The sequence below is a fragment of the Salvelinus sp. IW2-2015 genome, linkage group LG14 (assembly GCF_002910315.2).
Source record: "Salvelinus sp. IW2-2015 linkage group LG14, ASM291031v2, whole genome shotgun sequence".
Lineage (NCBI taxonomy): Eukaryota > Metazoa > Chordata > Actinopteri > Salmoniformes > Salmonidae > Salvelinus > Salvelinus sp. IW2-2015.
The window spans coordinates 37,700,125-37,724,761 of record NC_036854.1 but is presented as its reverse complement, the minus strand read 5'-3'; the positions used below and the strand labels follow the sequence as shown (position 1 = coordinate 37,724,761).

At 40.4% G+C, this 24,637-nt stretch overlaps 1 protein-coding gene across 1 annotated transcript; it reads right to left on the bottom strand.

Moving 5' to 3' along the window:
* Positions 1-1,914: 1,914 nt before the first annotated feature.
* Positions 1,915-10,384, bottom strand: LOC111973436 (ATP-binding cassette sub-family D member 3). The gene is made up of 19 exons (XM_024000801.3): positions 10,183-10,384; positions 8,697-8,733; positions 8,495-8,596; positions 7,682-7,770; positions 6,686-6,755; positions 5,994-6,091; positions 5,680-5,803; positions 5,416-5,472; positions 5,191-5,333; positions 4,988-5,057; positions 4,547-4,616; positions 4,155-4,344; positions 3,768-3,932; positions 3,538-3,601; positions 3,140-3,217; positions 2,887-2,952; positions 2,522-2,731; positions 2,261-2,365; positions 1,915-2,019 (listed from the first exon to the last, which is right to left on the bottom strand). The coding sequence occupies exons 1-19, from the start codon at positions 10,290-10,292 to the stop codon at positions 1,954-1,956; spliced, it is 1,914 nt and encodes a 637-aa protein (XP_023856569.1). The 5' UTR covers positions 10,293-10,384; the 3' UTR covers positions 1,915-1,953.
* Between the last annotated feature and the right edge of the window lie 14,253 nt (positions 10,385-24,637).

Genomic DNA, 24,637 nt, shown 5'->3' with positions numbered 1-24,637 from the left:
CACAATTGAAATATTCCAGGCATTTATATATAAACTCCAGTCGTACTTTATCAAAAACCTTTTCAAAGTCAGCTATGAATACCAGGCCTGGTTTCCCAGATTTTCATAGTGTTCTATTGTTTCCAGTACTTGTCTTATATTATCTCCAATGTATCATYCATGTAGAAAACCTGTCTGTTTAGGATTAATAATATCCGACAATACCTTTTAAATTCTATCCGCTATGCATTTTGCTAACATTTTTGCATCACAACACTGAAGTGTAAGAGGCCTCCAATTGTTTTAATGGACTGGATCTTTATATTTACCAATTGGATCCTGTTTCAGTAATAATTAAATCAGACCTTCTTGTTGAGTGTCTGATAATCTACCATTTATATAGGAGTGGTTAAAACCTGCTAATAATGGTCCTCTGAGTATATCAAAAAAAGGTTTGGTATAACTCCACTAGTATGCTGTCTAGCCCTGGAGTTTTCCTGGACTTAAAGGCATTAAYTGCATCAATGTGTTCCTCCTCTGTAATTTGGCCTTCACATTAGTTTTTCTGTACAGATGTTAATTTTACATTACTAATAGAAAAAAATCCATACAATTAGATTTGGTTAGTGGAAATGGAGGAGACTGAAATGAAATACATGCTTAAAGTACTTTACTTTCTTTTTCATTTTTTTTTTTAATGAGTAATGGTTGACTCATTTGTAACAAGTTTCAAGGAATTATTTTTGTGCCTTTTTCCCCATATGCCTCTATGGTACAGTTTTTATTGCTATCTATCTGTACTGTTAGTCCTTCCATTTCCTTTGTTTGTGTTGACTCTTTGACCTACATTGCTTTTGTTTAAGAGAGGAGTACTGAATTGCATGGCCTCTAAAGGCACATTTAAAAGTGTCCCATACAATGTGATCTGCTGTACCTATGTTATGTCTGAAAAAGTCAGTTATAAATTATTCTGTCCAAGTTAAAAACAAGTTATCATCCAATAGGCTTTGATTAAATTTCCAATATCCTCATCCACATGGAAATTCTGTAAGAGTAATAATAATGCCAATTATTTGATGGTCCGACTACATTCTGTCCCTTATCAACACTTTGTTAACTTTTGGTGCCAGAGAGAATGACATAAGAAAGTAATCAAGACGACTAGCTTGATTAAGCCKCCGCCRTGTATRTCTCACTAGGTCAGGGTATTTAAGCCTCCATATTTCCAGTAATTCCAATATATCCATGACATTGGTGATTTCCTTAAGTTTATGAGGGTGATAGTTTGTAGTGTGATTTCCTTTACGGTCCATAGAGGTATTTAAAACCTTATTATGACCTCCCATCATGGATCAAAACATATTTAAAATCATCCATCTACCTTGAGGATCTGTTTGGACAATTTGCACATTCGGATCAAAATTACTGTTCATGAATATCATCACCCCTTTGAATTTGATTGCCCATGGGAGAAATATATTTTGCCCCTCCAGTCCTTTTTCCACACAATTTCATCTAAAATTGTAAAAAGTACCAAGCTACAAATTATTTAGTATATAGAGATTACTATTATTACAATGTCTTATTTTTATATAAAATTAGATCAAATTGAATTTGTTTCCTGTAAACAATAGATATTATATTCCTTCGCTTTTAGCCAGGTAAATACTGATATTTTCTTCTTATTATCTGCTAAGCCATTACAATTATAACTGGCGATACTTATTTCACCATAATGAGATACAAGTTTCAAATCTATTTATCATACTATATGTTCGTAAACTCACCATTAAAAAGTACTACCAGGGGAACTTTACCAAAACGTTTTGACTGACATGACACAAATGAGACAAAAGCTACATCTTAGAAAACTGCCTGATGGAGTTTCCCACTAAACACTCCCAGATGCATCACAGCAAAACATACTGTACAGAAGCCACAAAGACCCACGTAACGGTGTTTCCAGAAAGGTTGTCATCTTACCTCATGGTGTTTCCACAAAGACTTTCTGTGAGAGACAGTGAACAGAGTGACGCCAACCTGTGGATAAAGAAACAAATCAGTCATAAGATAAGAGCCAAAAAGCTGCTACAAACACTTGTCAGACCAAATAATTACATGAGGAACTATATGAACTATGCTGCAGWCATAACTTGTATGTAAGATGTATTGTTATTGATTAAACTGAAGTTGTATAAAGATGGAAGTAAGCACGCAGACATATCACAGTACATGCTTAGAGTCAAGGTTAAAGGCTGGAGGGGGTTGGGGCTATCCGTACCGTTCTGCAGTGACTGTAGATGAAGTCTTCCACATCTACACTCACAGCACTGGTGCACTCATCCAAGATGGCAAACTGAGGTTTGTGGTAGAACAACCTTGCCATCTACAGACAGATAGACAAACATCACACATACATCAAAGTCAATCACCTAATTATACCCAGTTCTGTAATAAACTGAATTAGAATGTGATGATGTACGCTTGAGAAAGCTTCGATTAAAAACTGAAGAATCAAATAAAACTGTCCCTTTCGTCTTACCGCCATCCTCTGCTTCTCTCCTCCACTGAGGACATCCATCCAGTCCTGCACGGTGTCCCAAGTCCCCTCTCTGTCCAGGATGTGACCTAACTGGACGTTGCCCAGGTACTCCTTCAGCACCTGGTCAGAGATGCCTTTCCTCTTTTGCTCCTCATAGGTGTCAGGGTAGATCACCTGATCCCTCAGCGTGCCAATGGTCATGTAGGGTCTCTACATTAAGATGGAAGAAGTCAGGGGTCATGTACGGTCTCTACAATAAGATGGAACAGCCTTCCAGTAGAGCCAATATGGCTGCCAATTTACCAAAACATGGAATAGAATATAACATTGGAAATATAAAAGACTCAAAGTGTCCATTTAGTTACCTGAGGAACGTAGAATAGCTTCCCTCGCTCAGGCTTGGTCAGCTGCCCTCCAAACAGAGGCCAGAGCTATAGAGTCAACAACACACCTAATGTTACCTCCATGGCCTACTGTGCTCTTAAGTCACTTGAACCAAAATGTTTGCAGTACTTCCATTATTGCCAGATCTTCCATTGCCACATCTTATCGTACATAGACACAGTCATGTCAGTATGAATAAATAGAACAAGATCATAAAAACAGACAATTCGTCACCTCTCCCAGTACTCTGAAGAGTGAGCTCTTGCCACAGCCATTGGGCCCACACACTAACACGTTGGTACCAGACCGCACCTGGAGAAAGAGAGTGAAAGCGAGAGAGTGTCAGGGAGAGGAAATAACCTCATTGTAACATCCAGCGTGGCCACCCGAACTTTGAATGTCAACACTACTTCAACATCACCCATTAAAGTCTAAGTTGTTTGAGTGTACTTAGGTCCAACTGAATGACTAGACGAGTGGCACACATTCATTGGCAAAGGACTTCAAAGTCATGGTAGCTTTACCATCTCATAACATCTATTTTGCAAGAGACCTGTGAGTTCTCAGTGAGACTAACCATGCCAAAATWAAAGGTTAAATAAAATATACAAAGGAAAGAAAGAGATGCCCACTTCAAAGGTCAGGTCCTTGATCAGGACATCTCCATTGGGTGTTGCTAGTGGTGTGTGTTCAAACCTGCAACACCAACACAGTCAGACACTGTTCTTAGTGACGAATCATGCTCAGACATCAGAAAACACCTTGGCCTTGGACAACTTCAGTGAGGTAAAAGTAAAATATTAAAGTGATTTTATGCAGCCAATATTATGTACAGAAATGCACTGAGGATTGTCACACATACTTGATGATGTGGTCTACGTTGATGATCTGTCCGCTGCCCGGGACCAGTGTGACTCTTTCTACACCTAATGTTTCTTTGTTCTGATGGGAGACCATGGTACGCTCGTATTTCCCAGAGTTCAGTTCTTTCAGGACCTTCCTGAGCTCAGTGATACGCATGGTGAACCTGTTKGGAAGGAGAGACAGGCCTATATCAGAAGACCACCTACACAGCACTTGGGAGTGAAAGCATGAAGAGCCGTGATGGAAGAGTAGAGTGAAGGCATGGAAAGACGGGAATGATGTCCGTTATGTGGTCTCTGGCTGGAGAAGCCTTTCGAATTAAATGTCTTCAATTCAATGGAATAGGTGATGGGATCACAGTGTTTAGGGAAGAGTGAAGTCTCACCCGGAAAGCCTGGTCATATCTCTGCCAGCCAGTACGATCCTTCCCAGAGCCTGGGCCAGACTCAGCAGCATCCTGCCACTCTGGTAATAGTCTTCCATCAGCTCAGCTTGGGTGCTGTTCATGTGGCGGGGGTCGGACAGATTGAGGAAGGGCCGACTCACCACCAGGTAGCCCACCACGGTGGCCATGTCTGCAGGGGGGAAGAGACCCAAGAAGTGACTCATAGCTCTGGTGGCAAACCAATTCTGTATTGAACAATGTTATTTTGTCAACTAGCGAAGCAATAATAATTTGGTGTCTGGACAATGTCAAGTTGACTGACAGCCATATATATCTGGCTATGTAACAGAGGACATCATCATMAGCTGTAGGGTTAAAACATYAGATCTTACACTTGGCGATCATGCTGTCTACAAAGCCCATAGAGAAGCGGAAGAAGATGAACTTGTGCAAATGGTCGACCTGAGAAGATAGAAGACAAAGGTATCACCACATTATTAGACACTGTAGAGACAGTTCCAATCGCAATCAGCAGTAAAGGTATCGCCACATTATTAGACACTGTAGAGACAGTTCCAACCACAATCAGGCAGTAAAGGTATCGCCACTTATTAGACACTGTAGAGACAGTTCCAACCACACAGCAGTAAAGGTATCGCCACATTATTAGGCACTTAGAGACCAGTAACCACAATCAGCAGTAAAGGTATCGCCACATTATTAGACACTGTAGAGACAGTTCCAACCACAATCAGCAGTTTGCCTGTTGAGATGGAAGTGAACGAAGAAATCTTTAATATCCCTCTTACTGACAAAGGACTAATGGTACTTACCAGTTTCTTAAATGTTGAATGAATCGTCTGTTTCTCTCTCATGTTGCCATTGTAGAAGGCAATCTCCTCACTGTGGCAAAACAGTACATGTTTAACATAAGTTAGTTCTCTTTTTTAAAGATTTATTTAACAGGTTTTACTTTAAATCAGAAAACACTGTATTGCCAACCCATGATAAAGTCAGTGTAGATCCAGGTCTTTACCTGTTGGTGATGAGTCGTGAGTTGACGTATCGGTACTCTCCCTCGTAGCGCTGCTCAATGACAGTCATCTTACCGATGGGCTTCCGCAGTCTGGTCAGGAACAGGCCTGAGATCAGCAGGTAGGCCATCATACTCGATGGGCCCTGAGGGAATCAATGACATTACATCCCGTTAAAACCTGAATGGAATCTATTGGATGCCTCTGGAATCTAAGTATATATTCACCTGGGCTCCGATGGCAGACGTCAGCTTGAAGATGTACAGTCCAATGTCCAAGAGAGGCTAAAGGAGAGATGCAGTAAGTGAACATTTCACACAATGTAGCTTTCTTGATGGCTTTTTTTCAGCAATATTATGATTTACACAAGAAGTTAATGATTGACTAAGATGTTCTACAAATACTATACAAATTTGCACCAGACACCTTGGAACCACACACACGAAGGTAAACAGTAGTAAAAATGATGGTTTAGGTCAACTCTACTATACCTTGCTGAGATTGGAGTAGAGGTCAACCACACTGTTACAAAACTTCTCTACGTCTTGAGTCAGCAGCTGGTCAGCGTTGGCGATGCGGTTATCCAGGTTGCCCATTTTGTAGTATGTGTATCCTCTGGGGATGGCACATGTTGAGTGAGTTCATTTGTAGATTGGCTGTTATTTTTTTTATTTGTTTGGGACCATGTACAACATACCATTGCACCATATTTAGTTAGATAACTATTTATCTGTAGTCCCTATTGGAATGTATGCAAAAAAGCCAGACATCAAGGTTCTGAGATGAGGCAGTAGACAATGCTTACTTGAGGTACTCGTCGTAGAGATGTTTGGTCAGCCTCTCTCTGAACTTCAGCTTCAGCTCGTTCAGACCCAGCTTCAAGAGGTTATTCACCAAGGCAAACTGGAAATGGACAGTCACAAAACATACACKTTATTACTATCAGAGCTTAATCAAGATACAACCTATTGCAGTGTCTGTTCTCCAAACACAGCATGCATGTGATGAAATCAGGATTAGTTCTTTACTTGGGCAGAGGGACTGTTTAATACAACACATGCAGAGCAAATGAAATACCAAGTGTCTAGCGAATAAGATACACAGAAGCTTGACATTCTGTTCAAATGTACTGTATGTACAAGAACAACATATTATCCAGTATTCCAGCCAATGTCTGAATTAAATATATGGTTATTGATACATTAGTATTGGTAAGTGATGGATTACAGTAGAGAGAGGTTAATACTTGATATTCAGTGTATATTACCATGTTGATGTCAGACCTCCTCTGAGAATTTACACCACAAGAACAATTATAACACTAAAGAAGTACTGTAGGGCTACTGTAGCACATTCAGAAGTCTGGTATTTGTAAACTATTCGTTATACAACTAACTTATTACTGCAATATGAAATTTAAATCAGACTCAAGTATATCAATTAACATCTAGACTTCTGTACATTTTGGATGTGATGAAATACCAAAAACACACTTACAATTGGCATAGCTTTGCAACACTTGAACAAGTAGTTCTTGAAATCTGCGTTGTTGCGAGCGATAATTGCACTGCAAACCACAACATGCACAAGAATGAGCAAACATGGGACAGATAGATATTGTCAGATTGATTCATTTCAACATTAGTGGCAGTGATTAGCCTCTGGCCTCCTTCAGATCTGTTTATGCTTTACCCAACTCCTCTGCCATGATGGCCATAGTAATTGGCAAGGAAAAGTGGCGTTAGCTCAAGCACATACAGTACATATACGGTGACCGAGCTAGAAGTCATGGAGAGCGGAGAGAAAGTAACAACCAAACAAATTTAGAAAGATGATTTAGGATAATTCACATATAAGGCCTAGCGAGTGTTTTGCTGCATTGGTGTATGGAAGCAGAGCTCTGACATTAAGGATTATTTGTTATACAAATAGATACATTGGAATAGCCAATGGCAGTTCGTCATATTGAGTTTACAAATGTTATGGCCTGAAAAGCTTAACTGTGTTAAGTACACATACTAGGCAACAAACAAAAAAAACACACAAGTTATTGGTTTTATAGGTTTGGGTTCTATGAAAAACATCACGTGGTGGAGAGTTACACAAGGTATGACAGCAATGTAGGAATAACAGATTGCGATCTCTGCTAATGATACCACTGTGGGAGATTGAAAGACAGCAATCCATTCCTGAGCAGGAAAATAAATACAGTATAAATAATAAATACAGACTAAGCCTAGTCATGGAGTAAAGAGCACTACAATGATTATCTYCATTGAACATGTGTCTTAGTCCAGTATTAAACTGAACCTGTGTATGGGGAACCGGACCATMATATTTTAACCCTTTCAACACTTCCACCACCAGCAAACTCATTGGCTATCATGATCTGGTTACCAGTCATAGTGAAGCATCCTAACAAGTCACATGGGAAGTCAGTGTTCTAACCGTAGAACTGGTATTAGAACACTATTATAGCTCTATGGTTCTAACCTTTCAATCATGGTTCCGTTCTGGATCATCCATACGTCACAGTATGTCCGGGTCACCAGCATAGCAGCAATGAAGAGAAGGTATCCAGTCTGGGGTGATAACAATGGAGGGRATAGAGAAGTGGTGCAGGACAGGTGGGGAACAGACAACACCAGATGAGCAAATCCCTCAGATGAAACAATACAATGGACAGTTCATAAACAAGTCAATCTCATGTTGTATTGTAAGTAATGTGTGCAAACTAATTTAAAAAATGAATGAGTAAAACATGGCAGTTCAAATGTAGAATGGGCCTGTTCTTAACTAACAGCATGACCAGTATTCCCGTCATATTAGAGTTCATTCAGTTCAATAGAGGATCAACTCTGATACACCCAACAGATTTCATGTCATCGCAACCTTGGCTTATCAAACAAACTGATCAGTATATAAGGTCAATGTCTAGGCTCCGTGGTTTTGTAGAACACACAAGTTTAGACAATATTGTAGAACATGTTGAGACACGCACGCATAGAGAAAGAGATAAGTTGTGGGGTAAAAGTGACTTAATGAAGGAACACATATCCWTCTTTACAAGGCAAGGGTATCGCCTGTTCCCACAGATATAGATTATTTCAAGGTTCAATGCTTATCATGATGTGACGCAACAGAACATAGACATTTACAAAGACATCCACTTAAAATTCTTATTCAGATGACATAATAATGAACCTATAATAAGCCATTGGGAAATACTAAGATCTTGTTTTTGCTCAATATGTGCAATTGTTGACCATATTTTCTGTAACAAAACAACCCAACCACAAGGCTCACCTCTTTGCAGAACCACCGAGGCACCATGATCCGGAGGATCTTGCTGATTCTGAGGAAGAAGACATAGTCCACCGCCGCCCGGTCTTTCTTAGCTGCTTTGTCCTGCACAAATAATAGAGCCAAAGCAGTTGTTAGGGGACAAATGTGACAATGACATGTAGTTGGACATTTTATACATTTGTTGATGCACTTACATACTTACTTCCTTGCTCAACACCAGTTCTGAGACCCCTTTTTTACTGTAAAACACATAGGGCACATAGTCAGATACAATGTTTCAACAGACATGTGGGACATCAGCATAGCAACGCAGTACCAAGGTAACATTAGTTTCATCATGACCATCATAAACCAAGTGTATGGTGTGTAGGCTAAACTAAGGTCACAAGGAGTCTTGACACAKCATTTAACCTGAAATTAATTAGCAATTTGTAACTGTCCAATGAACTTTCAAAATTCCACTGACAGGCAGCATGCTGCTAATAAGCAACATTGTATCGTGCGGGGAAACTGACAGTGATGTCTTTGTTACTTTGTTGCCAAATATATCAACATTTGCCCTAATTATCCTGCTGCCTCACGATATAAAGACCTCTACTGTTTTGCAAATGAGAATGGAGACTTACATCAGAGATATAATAACACATAATTACTGCAACATACGATTTGCATCAACCCTTGTCTCTTATGGATAACTGCAATATTATAGAACTGCAATATATCAATGACTTTCAGATTTAAGACATTACATCTGTCAAATTGGACATTCAAGAATTCTCTCTAACTTGGATTGCTGGCCACAAATTCTGTGATACAAGAACACACCAAGGTAAAATTAGTTTTATATTGGATATTCGGACTTCAATAGGTCTTACACAAAGCGTGCCATGACTATAAAAATTATATATTCTGAACAGGGGAGGATGGAGAACAATCCACATAATTTTCTGGTTTGAAATGTTGATATTTTTTCTAAAATAACTAACTACTTTTGGGATTGTCTCTTTCTCTTAAAGAGGCAGGTTGTTGGGGTGGGATGAGGAGAGTGATTAATGAACGGACCCATTCACTCTGGCTGCAACACCACATGCAGCGATTAGGTCCACCTGAAAATCAGCATTTCGAAGCAGAGTGCTTTTGAATATTGAAAGCCACCCTAATAATATAAATAATCCACCCAAAAAATCATAATCCCCCCATCAATTATTTTTWWAMATKTMAACTACTACACAAAACTGGTATTTTTCTCCATCCACCCTTTGATTCGGAATATTTAATTTTCATAGTCATGGCACGTTTTTGTAAGAACTATTGAAGATTGAAAGTGGCAAAAAATTATAATAAATACAAATAAACTGGATTTTTGTGCATCCTCCCCTGATTCMGAACATAACCATTTTCATAATCATGACACGCTCTGAGTAAGATCTATTGAAGATTGAAATCTGGAATCTTATTTTTTTWATAAYAACAACAAAARGTTGAGTGGATKGTTCTCCATCCACCCCTGATTCAGAATATAACATTTTCATAGTCATGGCATAATTAGTTCAATATAGAGAAAACCRAATATCCACCGAATATCCAATATAAAACTACTTTTACCTCAGTCAAGAACAGATGGCATGGGGGCTCTTGCAACGCACAATTAAAGTACAACCGAGATTTTAATTTATTCAGCAACATACCCGCTTGACTTGCCTCCTCTTCTTCTTTGCTTCAGGATGCATAAAGCGAGTAGGACTCCCCCAGCTATTGAGGAGTTTTTAGCTGTCAGGTATTTACTGACGGCTGCCATGTTTCCTAGAGTACCAGCTGAGCTGCAGTGTTCCCAACTATATTTCAAGGAAAGTAGCTGTTGGTTGCTCCATTTGTAGCGTCTCTGCCAAGTCCCCAACAACCGGATGTTCCGGTTTTCAGGGGAAATGGAAAGAGAGCATGTGAAGTGAATTCCGCTTTTGAATATTAAAAAGGTGACACCAAAGACAGTACAGTACGAAGATAGGCTACAACTGCTTCTCTAATAGAAATCCCAGATCACACTTATAGGCTCAAGTAGAAACACATAACTGGGTCTAATCTCGCCCCAAACTGCGCATGTGCAGGCCTTCAAATCAAAGGCACTCGTTAGATATAAATCTGTTTTTGACAAAAATGAAAACGTGTCAGTTTGTCACTTTCACTAGGTTATAGTAATAACATGTTCAACTAYTTAGAGATGCACTATGCAGAAATCTCTCCACTATTTCCTGGTTTCTAAAATKCTAATAGTTYGCCTATTTTCAGTTTATGTGACAAAACAAACAAGTATAGTGTAGATAATCATTGTACCATCTAAACCGCTGTGAAATATCGYTTCCATAACCAAAAATATTGTATTTTCAGCTGTTTGAAGCAGGTGTATAAAACCGAAAGCAAAAGATACAAAAACAAAACTTAAAAACAGGAAGCATAAAAAATAGCACACATAGAACAGATATACTGCATCTTAGACTTGCTTTCAATGAGAATAACAGATCTATAACTCACATTTCTATGTGAATTTTGTCAGTTCACCCAAAAAGTTACATATTGCAGCTTTAAGACATATGCTAGAATCTAGGTTATGCCTTCAGATTTCGAGAAAATGAACAACTAAGGAKGGCATTTTCACTTCTCTCATTGACTTCTCAAATTCCAAACCCCCCGCCTAGTCTGTTTGGTCTGTTTCACAAGCGTTGACGGAAGTCTCTCGATGTTGCGCCTCTGGGTTTAGAAACTCTGTGGTAAAACTCCATCTTAACTCCTCCTCCACATTTACTGGATTGGTTGAACAGTGCAGAAGAGAACCTCCCCTGACAGATTTTTTTTCTTCTTGTCAAGACCAGTATGTAGGGCTGTGGTCACCAACCGTTTCTGAGTCAAAATGCAAGCCGAGATCTACAGCTCAGATTTTTTTTTAAATATGACTTAAAAAACGTAATCCTACGCAACATTAACCACTTAAAAACAGTTCTGCAGCAATGAGGTTTGTGCAGGTGGCTATAGGCCCAATACATGTTGTTCTTTTCAGACCCTTTCAAAATTATACTTAAAAAATGTAGTTATCTGATCACACTGGTAATAGTGTCCCCTTTTCTCAGCGGAGGGAGGGAGAGTGGAGGGACGGTGAGTCGGGTGAGGCATGGTGCTCCCTCCATCAATCTGATAAAAAAGGCCATCAGTCCAGTCATTTTTTTAAATAAAAAAATATCCCACTCACTCAGCTGTTCCTCACAAGTAATACAAATTATTTACAGTCACAGAGTTTCTGAACTCAGAGGCACAACATCGCAGGACTTCCGGGAAGACTTGCGAAGCAGACCAAGAAGACCAGGCMGGGGTTTGGGGTTAGAGAAGCACTCTGTTCTGCAACCTCAGGTATCTTGGGAGGGCAGCTCCTGCTCAGCCCAGTCCAAGCTCTTCTCTGTCCTGGCACCCCAATGGTGGAACCAGCTTCCCCCTGATGTTAGGACAKCAGAGTCCCTGCCCATCTTCTAAAAACATCTGAAACCCTACCTCTTCAAACAGCCTCTTAAATAATCCTCTTCCTCACTTAACCCCCCCCCAAAACATTCTTTTTACATAAACACTTAACCAGCACTTGCCATTTCTGCCCATCTTCATACTGTACTGTCTTTGACACAGTCTTCCAGCTGATGGTGAAACTCAAGTTGGACTGCATTATTTCTGCCTCATGCACCAATTCATGTTGTTACTCCTATGACCAGAGAAAGTKAAATATTCCTCGATATTAAAAAAGACACAAGCCACTGACAATAACAACGCAACACTTTGCATATTTACATATTCACTGCAGCTGCAGTGCTGGTYGTAGCATGAGTGGAAGTAGGGAGAACGCACATTTTATGGCTTAATAAAGTGTTGAACAAAGTGTTGAACAAAGTGTTGACAGTAATGAATAACAATTTCAACATGAACTTACTCATCAAAATAGCAGCTCTTTGCTGTATTCGTTGAGTCTCTCTCTAGTCATTGTATGAAAGTTTTTAAATCTCRCAGTATCAACTTTGCTGTGTGTTTGAGGTGAGGCTTCTTTTTACAGTCTATGGCTCGAGGAAAACGTGCAGACACGGTGATCTGAGCTATCTGATTGGCCAGCGGTAGGCCTAAAAGTGCACTTGATTCTACCTTCAAACCCACGTTCAATGGTTCAAAATGGGAACACTTTGCCTTCCTGGCACTAGGGCTGCTGAATCAAGTGCAACCTACCACCAACAGCACTAGGGCTGCTGAATCAAGTGCACCTACCACCATCAGCACTAGGGATCTGAATCAAGTGCACCTACCACCAACAGCACTAGGGCTGCTGAATCAAGTGCACTTACCACCAACAGCACTAGGGGCTGCTGAATCAAGTGCACCTACCACCAACAACGTGAAACAAATACAAAAAATAGGAACGCAAGGCTTTATTGTTGGGTTTTTTACAGACATTTTTGGTGATCGACTAGGAATGCCGATCGTCCGGTTGGTTACCACTGATGTAGAGGGTCTAGTTTCAGGTGTTTCTTTCACGCCTGCTACATTAGGTTACTCCGTTTGTCAATAGAAGTCGCTAGATGATGTCATGATGTAATAACGAATATTTGCGCAAGCGCATAAAAAATATATAATATACACTACCGTTCAAAAGTTTGGGGTCACTTAGAAATGTCCTTGTTTTTGAAAGAAAAGCAATTTTTTTGTCCGTTAAAATAACATAAAATTGATCAGAAATACAGTGTAGACATTACTAATTTTGTAAATGACTATTGAAGCTGGAAACGGCTGATTTGTTATGCAATATTTACATAGGCGTACAGAGGCCCATTATCAGCAACCATCACTCCTGTGTTCCAATGGCACGTTGTGTTAGCTAATCCAAGTTTATCATTTTAAAAGGCTAATTGATCATTAGAAAACCCTTTTGCAATTATGTTAGCACAGCTGAAAACTGTTGTCCTGATTAAAGAAGCAATTAGACTAGTTGAGTATCTGGAGCATCAGCATTTGTGGGTTCGATTAGAGGCTCAAAATTGCCAGAAACAAAGACCTTTCTTCTGAAACTCGTCGGTCTATTCTTGTTCTGAGAAATGAAGGCTATTCCATGTGAGAAATTGCCAAGAAACTGAAGATCTCGTACAACGCTGTGTTCTACTCCCTTCACAGAACAGCGCAAACTGTCTCTAACCAGAATAGAAAGAGGAGTGGGAGGCCCCGGTGGACAACTGAGCAAGAGGACAAGTACATTAGAGTGTCTAATTTGAGAAACAGACGCCTCACAAGTCCTCAACTGGCAGCTTCATTAAATAGTACCCGCAAAAGACCAGTCTCAATGTCAACAGTGAAGAGGCGAGTCCGGGATGCTGGCCTTCTAGKCAGATTTGCTTAGAAAAAGCCATATCTCAGACTGGCCAATAAAAAKAAAAKATTAAGACTGGAAAAAGAACACAGACACTGGACAGAGGAAGATTGGAAAAAAGTGTTATGGACAGACAAATCTAAGTTTGTGTTCGGATCACAAAGAACATTTGTGAGACGCAGAAAAAATKAAAAGATGCTGGAAGAGTGCTTGATGCCATCTGTCAAGCATGGTGGAGGCCATGTGATGGTCTGGTGGTGCTTTGGTGGTGGTAAAGTGGGAGATTTGTAGAGGGTAAAATGGATCTTGAAGAAGGAAAGGCTATCCCTCCATTTCGCAACGCCATGCCGTACCCTGTGGACGGCGCTGAATTGGAGCCAATTTCCTCCTACAACAGGACAATGACCCAAAGTACAGCTTCAAACTATGCAAGAACAATTTAGGGAAGAAGTAGTCAGCTGGTATTCTGTCTATAATGGAGTGGCCAGTACATTCACCGGATCTCAACCCTATTGAGCTGTTGTGGGAGCAGCTTGACCGTATGGTACGTAAGAAGTGCCCATCAAGCCAACCCAACTTGTGGGAGGTTCTTCAGGAAGCATGGGGTGAAATCTCTTCAGATTACCTCAACAAATTGACAACTAGAACGCCAAAGGTCTGCAAGGCTGTAATTGCTGCAAATGGAGCATTCTTTGACGAAAGCAAAGTTTGAAGGACACATATTATTTCAATTCAAAATCATTATTTATAACCTTGTTAACGTCTTGACTATATTTCCTATTCATTCTGCTGTAAAACATTCTACTGTTTTAAAGCTAATTTCCTGCACTTCTACACATTTTGCCATTGGGCAGTTAGAAACGTTTGCTGTTATATAGTAATTGTACAGTGAAAATCTCACTTTTAAAAGTTCATATTCTGTTAACTCATACCYAAATAATGTTGTTGACTCATCCTATACTCGTATTTGAGGTCAGTGCATACATTTGAGAAAAAAACCTTTTCAAATTTGTACCTYGAACCTTTAAAAAAATGCTTGCTATTTCCTCATAGAGGATGATGTCATCGTCCTGAGGAKAATGAGCTGGCCAATCAGCRGTCTACATGCGTTCATATTTTTAATGACAGGTATATGTCAGTGGCGGTTAAGATGAGGGAGGACAATTATTTTTTTTATGAGCATGGCCTTATTTCTATTACAGTATATTGGATGACTGTCATTCAAATTCCATTCACCCAGTTCAATGTAACATGGATAGGTTTAGGCTACTACATTTTYCCCTATGCCCATCATGAGGTTGCWACAACCTAGCCTATGAATGAACGTTTACAAAGTAATTTGAGAAATAAAGGTGACAGACATTGACACATTCAATACTGCTTTACACACTCTTGCCTGCACCTGGCTGATCTAGGKTGTAATCATTAGTCCAACAGTTGCAAGTCAGAGATTCGATTGGACAAATTCAGGTATGTTTATCACCGTTTCGTTACGTTTGCTTCTGTTTAAGAAACGTTTCTCAACAGAATTGGCGGAATGAATTTACCCCTGATCACATGCAAACACAGGTCACTTTCATAGCAGCTACATACAAACAGCAGGATCCTAGGCGAAAAAAWCTTTTCAAGCCAAACCTTCATATCATAGCSGCTAACCACTACACACAGCCTACATTGTTGTCACCATATTAGCTAATGTCGTTGTCAACATAGCTTCGAGAACTAATGTGTTAGTAAACCCGGTGCAATCATGCAGTAGTATAGTCTCCAAGCAGTTTAGGAGTTACACTGGCGGGCCCTGGTGGCAATACATTAATAAAACCATAAGTTTACCTTGACGCACCTGTCACTGCGACACTTCCATGGTAACAGGGTACATGAGAGTTGATATTATAAACAACGAAGATTCAAAGACTTCGTGCTTTTTCAGCTAAAATATTAGTAGAATTCTTGCCACAACAAGATGTTGAATATTTTGGGCATAAAATCATCGAAGCTCTGCAGATTTTTGTTGTGAGGATACAGAATCAATAGACCATTTATTTTGGTATTGCCCTCAGGTAGCCTGTTTCTGGTCTCAGGTTCAGGAATGCTGAAAATGCATAGCATGATCTAAATTGACCTAGAAATAGTAATTGTTAGGAGATCTGGAGAGACCGGTCAGTCAATTCCTAATATACTAATACTCTTAGTTAAAGTATTTATCTTCAACTCGCAATCTGTGGATTCTATTCAATTTAGATAGATTGAAATTGTATGTTAAACATCACAGCATAGTTGAAAGATATGTGTTGCGTAGAAACCCGAAGGTGGGCAGCAGAGATAGATGGGATGGGCTTGAGGGACCTGAGGGTTGGTATGTGCGGACTTATTTGCACGATCACAGTGGAGTCCCGATCTCTGTCTGACATGTATGCGTCGTGAAAGTACCACAATAAGCATCGTCAGATAAACATATAGTACATCTTCCGCACTCAGGTGCTCTTAATAGTCTTCTTTACGACCCAGACCTACGATCCTGGTCTGTTGCCTCGACTGACTCCGTGCATGCTTGTCTACTTAATATCGTAACACTCTCAAAATATCCGCAGCCAATAAACTCTACTTCATAAAAGTACCATTCCTGAATGACACTAAGTGGCAGTTTTTTTACAACTAATGCCGGTTGCCTGAGGCGACTGCCGTGCAGGTGCTTTGTACTACATACATATGCTACACACTCTCATTCAAATAAAACACCACACCATCAGACACACCCATACTGTAATCTAGTGCTAGACATGTACACAAACATATACAGTTGGCATTGCTGTATGTTTTAGTTGTCCCTTGATGTCCTTTGTTTAAATTTATTATTTATTTATGTATTGTTTTATTTTTTGCATTGTTGTTTGCTGTTTTCTTCTGTCTTTCCTTTTTCTTTTAGTTTCATTCTCTGGTTGCTGGTGCATGGGGGTTCTTTGGGGTGGGGAATGGAATGAATTGTATTTTTTATTTTTTTCCTTCCGGTGGTGGGGGGGGGGGGGGGCTGTGTTAGGGTCTCGAATGGTTGAGGGACAGCTATTGGGGAACTGTGGGGGGAGCTTGGAGGGTTCGGGTTCACGTTTTTTTGGCCTGGTGGTAGATCGGTAAACATGCCCTTGAGCAGGGCATGACCCTGGATGCTTCTGTGTGTCGCTCTGAATGGGAATCTGTTGGATGACTGGTATGATGTCGTTATTGAGCAGCTTCCACTACAAGTATATTGTATGTTTCGAAATATTCAATAATATAATTTTAAAAAATATTAAAAATTAAATAAAATCCACTCAGAGCTCTACTCAGGTCCAGGGCTGAGAGGATGCTGCTGCAGTCAGTCACATGCAGCTCTCACCATTACATCCTTCATTCTCAAGAAGCGTTCAGCTGCAGATACAATGATATTGATCTTTCTTGAGTTCTTATCACTCCTGCAGTGCAGTTTCTCACCATAGCAATAAATTCCCAAAATGCCCCCTTTTCTTCAAGACAAGGGTACCTGGGTCCTGCACCTAGTGAATGGCACCACAGCACTGGAATGTGGTGTCTCCAATCGCAACAGAAGCACTAGAAATTCTTTAACTTTTCTCGCTGTCTTGGCATAAGGAGCAGACACACTGAACAGTCTTGATTCTAGCTATTCTGCCTCTTTCACCCTTACAGGCATTCAGGGAACTCCATGTCCATGCTTCCCACCATAATTGCAACATTCAACGTCATCAATCCCATCTTGACATGTGTAGGGAGAGACTCAAAAAACAGTAACATGTTCTAGCTATCTTCTTTCCATTGAACATACCGTCATCGTCGAGCCCAACTCACCAGAATTTTCATCTTCTCAACCGCCGACTCCACAGAGACCCAGAAATAACGCCCTTGATTGGTGCCTTTTGTTCTGCAAGAAGAAATTACACTCTGGTCACCCCAGATTCCACAGTACCCACCATTTTCTTCACCATGTGCATCTTCATATCCTCGAACCTGCACTCCTACTACTTTAACTGTGAAGTAGTTTCGCCATGAGCGTAGGCTTACTTGACTGCATTTTAACTGTGATTTTAGCTCCTTTATCTGTCGTTTAGCGACTGTAGGCTCATCCAGTCATTCTCATCACCTTTCATTCTCACCTCTCATCTTTGCCTAGCGCCATCAGATTCAACTCAGTATCTGCTTCCGCCATTCTCCTTCGTGAGCACTCGATTAGCATGCATGGGTAGTGGCTATACTGTCGATCCCACAAGAGGCGAAGCGAGAGGGTTTACTTCGTCCAAAATCTGTCCAAGAAAATAAGGGATTTTAGTATGAGACACTGCCTCTGATCTGATGACACTTACTAAACACCCATGCTTCTTTTGTAAAATTAGTTCTGAGTGTAGCTAAATAAAAAACAAGAAAATGGATGCCGTTTAGTTTGCTTATTAAGGAATTTGAAATTAATGATACTTTTCTTTTAATTTTTAATCTTAAGTCATATTTTAACAAATTACATTTACTTTTGATACTAAGTATATTTAAAACCAAATATTTTTTTTACTTTTACTCGAGTAGTATTTTACTGGGTGACTTTTACTTTTACTCAAGTATGACAATTGGGTACTTTTTCCACCATGGTTGTTCACTTGCGTATCTACCCTTTTATTGGCTAAAATGATCCAACCTGGTGTTGCCCTCTCGTCTGCCTTCCATCTTTGAGGACATGTATTCCATTGTAGAGCGGGTCACTTGATAATTAATAGATCATCCTTTGGTAGTGGAGGGAAACAAGGTAAGCAGGTGTGTCATAGCTGACGAGTGAGAGCATAGGTCTGTGGGTAGAGGGATAGTTCAATATGAACCTTGGGCTGACTTAGAACAAATCAGAATATCCAGCTCGGCCTAATTGTGTAGCCTATCCTAAGTCCCATGGATAGTTACACGACATGAGGATGTTCCAAAGAACAAGCTTCTTCTATAGAAATAGGTCCTGCGTAGTAGAAAGCAAATGATTCAGTAACCATTCCTATGGGTCTAGACTATGGCGACATCATCCAAATAAGAACACAGTGCCACTTCATTAAAGCCGTTAGGATGGCAGTTTATCATAGCGCTTTATTACGGGAGACAATTTAGTACTCATCACTGCATTCTCTACCAGACAGTTGGTTGGCCCTTCTTTAATGTCATGTAGGTTGATACATTGCTATGTTTTCATTTATAAAGCCATTTTAAAAAAGTTCAACTGTACCTAACTCATTACTAAACTGTAGACATACGAGTTACCACACCGTGTCTCAGGGATGGCTAACTCGGTACATTTCTTTGGTCTCTACTGATTTAGGTAAATCAGCTTTTAGTTTTCTTGCACCTTATTGTGCAACAATCTTCAAAATATTCTGGTGTCTGTAGGGCAATTCAGCAAGCTGACTGAGGACCTTATTACTGATGAATGGGTTTATGTTATGACCATGTTTTTTCTTTCTGCTTGCATCTGTGTATTTATATTTGATTTGTGTATTTTCTGTCATTTATGTAATTCGAGGGCTCGTCTGTAAGAGACATTGGTCTCAGTCTGACTCCCTGAATAAAATAAAGGTAAATAAAAATTATTATCCAGTCAGCGATATGATCAGTAGAGCTAACTTTTAAACTGTAATAAACGTATTAACATATTACCCTCCCCGTGTGTGATCTTGGTATATTCTTTAAATGTGGAAGATGTCTAATAGTAGGATATCATGTTTCAAACGCTGACAACTATAAACGAACAGCAAACATTTGAGTCTTTGAGTTTGGCACCACATCATCAGGGGATGATGGAGATAGTGGATCAACAATTCGAAATAGTGGTATGAATCTTGTTATTCTGACTGTATGAGTGCAGTGCGTCAGCACACTACTACCTGCGGTGGATTAAAGGCTATGGAATTGATTGGGTCCAAAAAAACTCTACCAATCTTTAATATTTTCTTCTGCTTCACAAGGTGGCATTCCCAGCCACTGAGGTAGGTGAAATACTGACAAGGCAAGACCAAACTGTATACTATATTGTAGCCTAGTTTCTTCTCCATATTCTGTTATTTTAGCTGATAGGGATGGACATTAAATGTAGCCAAATAATACAACCATTTGTGCTCTGAGCCTGAGCATTTAACTGAATAACGCACATAACCATACAGCCTATACAGTGTACTAGGCCCATGTTTCGTTTTTATTGGGGGAAGATTAAACAAGATCTATCTCCCTCCAAGCCTATTGTTCAGTTTGAGTGAGACGATACCAATATTGAACATAGACCGAAAGATTACAGGTTGAGTACAGACGCATCAAAATCTTGTGGACACCTGTTTGTACGGCAGGGACCAAAACACTTCGTTACAAGACGCCTAGAACAAACAATGTCACAGAAGTTAGCCTACCTACGTGCACGGAGAGACGGAGGAGGAAATTCGTGCCTAGAGTGAGCTGAGCGGGCGGCGATCCCAAAATTCCAATTTCGGAAACTGTTGTAGATGGTCATTCATCTCCAGATGTTTAAGGAAAGAAAGAACATAACCTATAACTGGATTCTGTAATCTACGATAGCGGGATTTTTGAAGGTGCAAGTTTCAGGACTGTACAGCAGTGAGTGGGTGCTGCATTTGATGAAAGGACTGTTCTATGTGGCGGCTATCATTTTTTGATTGAGTGAACCATTGCATCCTATATAGGCACCTAGAGAGGTGAAGAGGAATTAGTACTTCTATACGGAGAAAACGTTGTTATTTTGGTTAAGATATTGAGCAAAATACAGAAGAACAAACAGAATAAAATGCGTGTAATCTCAGCAATGGGAATGACTTTTGGCAGTGCTGGGGAGTAGTGAACTACAGTGCAACTAGTAATTTAACTAACGTTACATTTTGCTGTAGCTTCGTGTAGTTTAACTAAATTCTAATATCTTGGTAGTGTTTTCAGTAGTTACGTTAATAGTTTTTGTGTGTGCCAGGTAACAGTGTAGCTAACTGCTGGACACGACTACGTACTTTTTTTGCAAAAAGAAGAGAAAATATGGTTGTAGTAGGCTAAATGTCCTTTCTTTTTCAGCATCAGACCTGGATGTAGGCGCTATGAACTACTTTTCAAAGAAACTTTTGTAACGTAAAGTTTACATTTTAAATTTAAATTAGTTTAGCTAACTTCTTCGTGTGAAGTAATTGGTAGTTGGTCCACTATATTTAAGAATAGCTTCCACGATATTGCTTTTGGCTACAAGTGCAGAAAACTTCTGAATTTCTTAGTTAGGCCAGATAATTGGATGAAAGATCCAGGGGGTATGTAACGAGAAAGTGGGTGTAAAAATGTTGTCCACTTAATAATATGAGAAAAGTGTGTATAGATACATACAAACGTGTTTTCATAATACTGCAATTAAACACATACAATCACATACAATACTCCCTTAATATAATGTATCAATTTAGCTGTTATTTATTTATAAAATAAACTGTATTAATCCTAATTGTTGTCCATTTTAACAGGTATTTACAGGTGTTTGAAAAGAAAAAGTGGTGATATCACGTTTTCCAAAACTTAAATGTTATCCGGATATTTAATGATAATATTCTAACTTTATTAGATTGTCTAGTTTGCATGTGTTAATATGAACAAATCACTTTTAACTTAGTTATAGTGATAATATATGCTGTTTTCTTTCTTGATAATAACATACTGATTTGGGATATTCAAAGCTACTAATATGGTCCCAATTTGTTTAGGCCTAAACTAAATCTAAACAAAGTCTAGGTCGGATTTAGGTTAATCCAGTAGGGTAAGCACGGGGTCTTTCGATTTCCAACATGTGGGTGGTCACAGTGGGGATATGGAGATTGACTCAGTAAATGGTCCTAAATGGGAATCCTACTCCAGCTGTGCCCCTACCTCCGCCGGTTGGTTAGGTCTTTAACTCCCAGAGAGTAGATTCAGTAATTTACAGATTCTTTAAACAAATGAGTTATACTGGTAGGCTATCATTGAAAACTTGATTTATGAAACTCCGAATAGAAATGTTCTGATTTAAATCAATGTGGTCATGTCCAGGTTGGTTATGTGCATGTTTGGTGGGTCGCTGTGTGTTCTCTCTGGCCTCTCTGTAGTTAATGGTTTGGTTTAAGGGGCCCCCATAAGGCCACTCACATGGCTAAGTGAGGAGTGATGCTTGCAGAATGATGATAGGGAGGCTGCTAGTAGCCCTTGCTTCGCATTTGTTTTCCATTCTTTTCTTCAACCTAATGATAGAGGGCCATCTTAGCACTCATATGTTGCCCTCCGATCCCCAGTGAGACTCGAGTGGAGACAGACAAGGCCTCTGGACAAGCCTGGTTGCCTGTACCCCGAGCACATTCTCTCAAAATATACTGAATAATAAATTACGAACCGCAACATGGAAAATTTAAGATATTATGGTCCTGACGTACAGTTCTCTGAGGAAAAAAGTTCCAACTGAAATAAATACAGTTAGCGCCCTAATCCTATCAGGAATTTCACCATGACTGGGAATAAGCATGTAAGGTCATCATGTTGGTAACGATAGTTAAAACAAAAGGTAGGGGCATTGGATACAGATCAACCAGGCAGTATCTGGTGTTGACCCATGCCATCTGCGGCGTGTACCATCTCCTTCGTCCATCAAAGATGTTGGATCAGGCTGTTATTGTGGCCTGTGGAATTTTTCCATCTACTCTTTCAATGCTGTGCTCAAAAGTTGCTGGGGATTATTGGCGGAAACTGAAAATACGCTGTCAATACTACCGTCAATCCGCAGCACCCAAACATGGCTTCAAATGGTGACAATGTCTGGTGAGTATGCAAGGCGCATGGAAGAACTCGACATGAGTTCAGCTTCCAGGAATCGGTACAGTTCCTTGCCGACAATGGGCTGTGCATTATCATGCTGTAAACATGAGGTGTTGGTGGCGGATTGAATGGCATGACAATGGCCCGATCTCGTCACGTGGTATCTCGTGATGATTAAATTAACTCGTGATTAAAGCAATTGTGTTGTTGTGTAGCGTTATGGCTGCCCATACCGATTAAACCCTCACTCCACCATTTGGGACTGCTGTTCGAAAACGGTTGCAGTCAGGCAAACCGCTCGCTTTCTCCTACACGATGCTCCATATATCTGTAGTCATTCGTGGTCTGCGGTTTGTGAGAGGAGCCGTTTGAGGTGACTGCCAAACTTTCTCTAAAATTATCGTCGGAAGCGGCTTCCATGGTAGGAAGAAATGAACATTGAATTGTATCTGGCAAAGCTCCTGTGTAATTCCTGCATCAGCACTGACGGCAAGTTGGCAGGCATACCTAAAACTTGAGACAGTTGGTGCATTGGTTGTGGTGATCAAACATGCACATTTTTAGTCGTGTCCTTTTATTTGTCTCCAGCACAAGGTGCACCGTGTTGTAAATGAAGTCCATGCTTTTTGAATCAGCTTCTGTTGGATTATACCATCACCTGTCACGCGTGGGATGATTATTCTTGGCCAAAAGTAGACAAAGCTCACCTCAAAAGGGTGTAAACAATTTTGGTGCAACAACATTTAGAGAGATAGCTTTTTGTGCTATAGGGAACGATTTCCTGTGATTTTTCTATTTCGTCATGAAACATGGACCAACCTTTCACATTTGCGTTGTCATATTTTTTTGTTTCCAGTTGTAGATTCTAGTAATTCAATGTTGCCCCTTTTAGTGTTACTTTCAAGTGGACTCTGTCAGTTTACGAATGAAACATTGACACATCTCTACTGAAAGACATGTCCCATCTTTCTGTTTTTTAGGGCACATTTGTTTTGCTATGAGTTAGACATTGGATGTCTATTCATGATATGATCCTTCCTTTCTTTTAGCCAGAGGTGGCATGTCTCTAAACACACTATCTCTCTCCTGCACGAGGATTCATCCCATGCCAGTTCTGGAGCAGTGTGGGGATCTGAACATATACCAGCAGCAGAGAGCCAGGCCAGGACTGACAGGCTGCAAGGCAAGGGGGTCTACGAAGTGCTAGCGCAGGCCTGACAGGAGTGGCAATACTTGGCTGACGTTGGAGTGTTGAGTGCAGAGCAGTGGTGGAGGGCAGCAGTAGTGGGGTATGGTGGTGGAGGTGGTACCAGCGGAGGGAACAAAAACGATTGCTGGGCAATCTCAGCAGCCATCCAACTCCCACTTCTTTCCCAGGTTGTCCCTTGGCAACGGGCATGGGGCCTTAGTCACGGGCATCCACGGCGGAGTACCGGATCAGGGACTGTTGGGGGACTGGGCGGCAGAAGGAGCCAAGACAGCTCCTGAGCCTCCTCAGCTCTGGGTATTGGACAGTGTGGATTGCTCCTGCCCCTGTCGCGGCACCACGAGCCCAGACTACACCTCATGCAGCGTCGTCCAATTCGACGGCGAAGTTTTGCCGACGTCGTTACTTCACCTGCAAGGAAGCTTGATTTGCATCCAAAGTTGAGTTGCAGATGTTGGGACTAAAGTAAGCAAAAAATGATCATTGGGAATGATAGTGAGATGGCTTACATGCTGTTGCCTAGAATGTGATGTATCCCCTGGTGTATCGTGGGATACTGTTTAGTGTAAGGAACTCCCCGTTTAGCTAGGTGTCAGTCAAAGAGGCAGTGTAACAGCAATAATTTGCTCCGTCCACCTGTTTCTGTTCTGTCCCTGGCCTGTCCTTGGCTTGTGCGGTACTGACCCTTTTTCTTTATCCTCTCTCTCTCTCTCTTCTTCCTTCT

Coding starts and splice junctions, on each gene's coding strand:
- LOC111973436 (XM_024000801.3), bottom strand. CDS start 10,292: ATGGCAGCCGTCAGTAAATACCTGACAGCTAAAAACTCCTCAATAGCT. Junction 6,092..6,685: donor GTTGCAAAGCTATGCCAATT/GTAAGTGTGTTT, acceptor GTCCATTTCCAG/TTTGCCTTGGTGAATAACCT. Junction 2,732..2,886: donor AGCTATTCTACGTTCCTCAG/GTAACTAAATGG, acceptor ATCTTAATGTAG/AGACCCTACATGACCATTGG.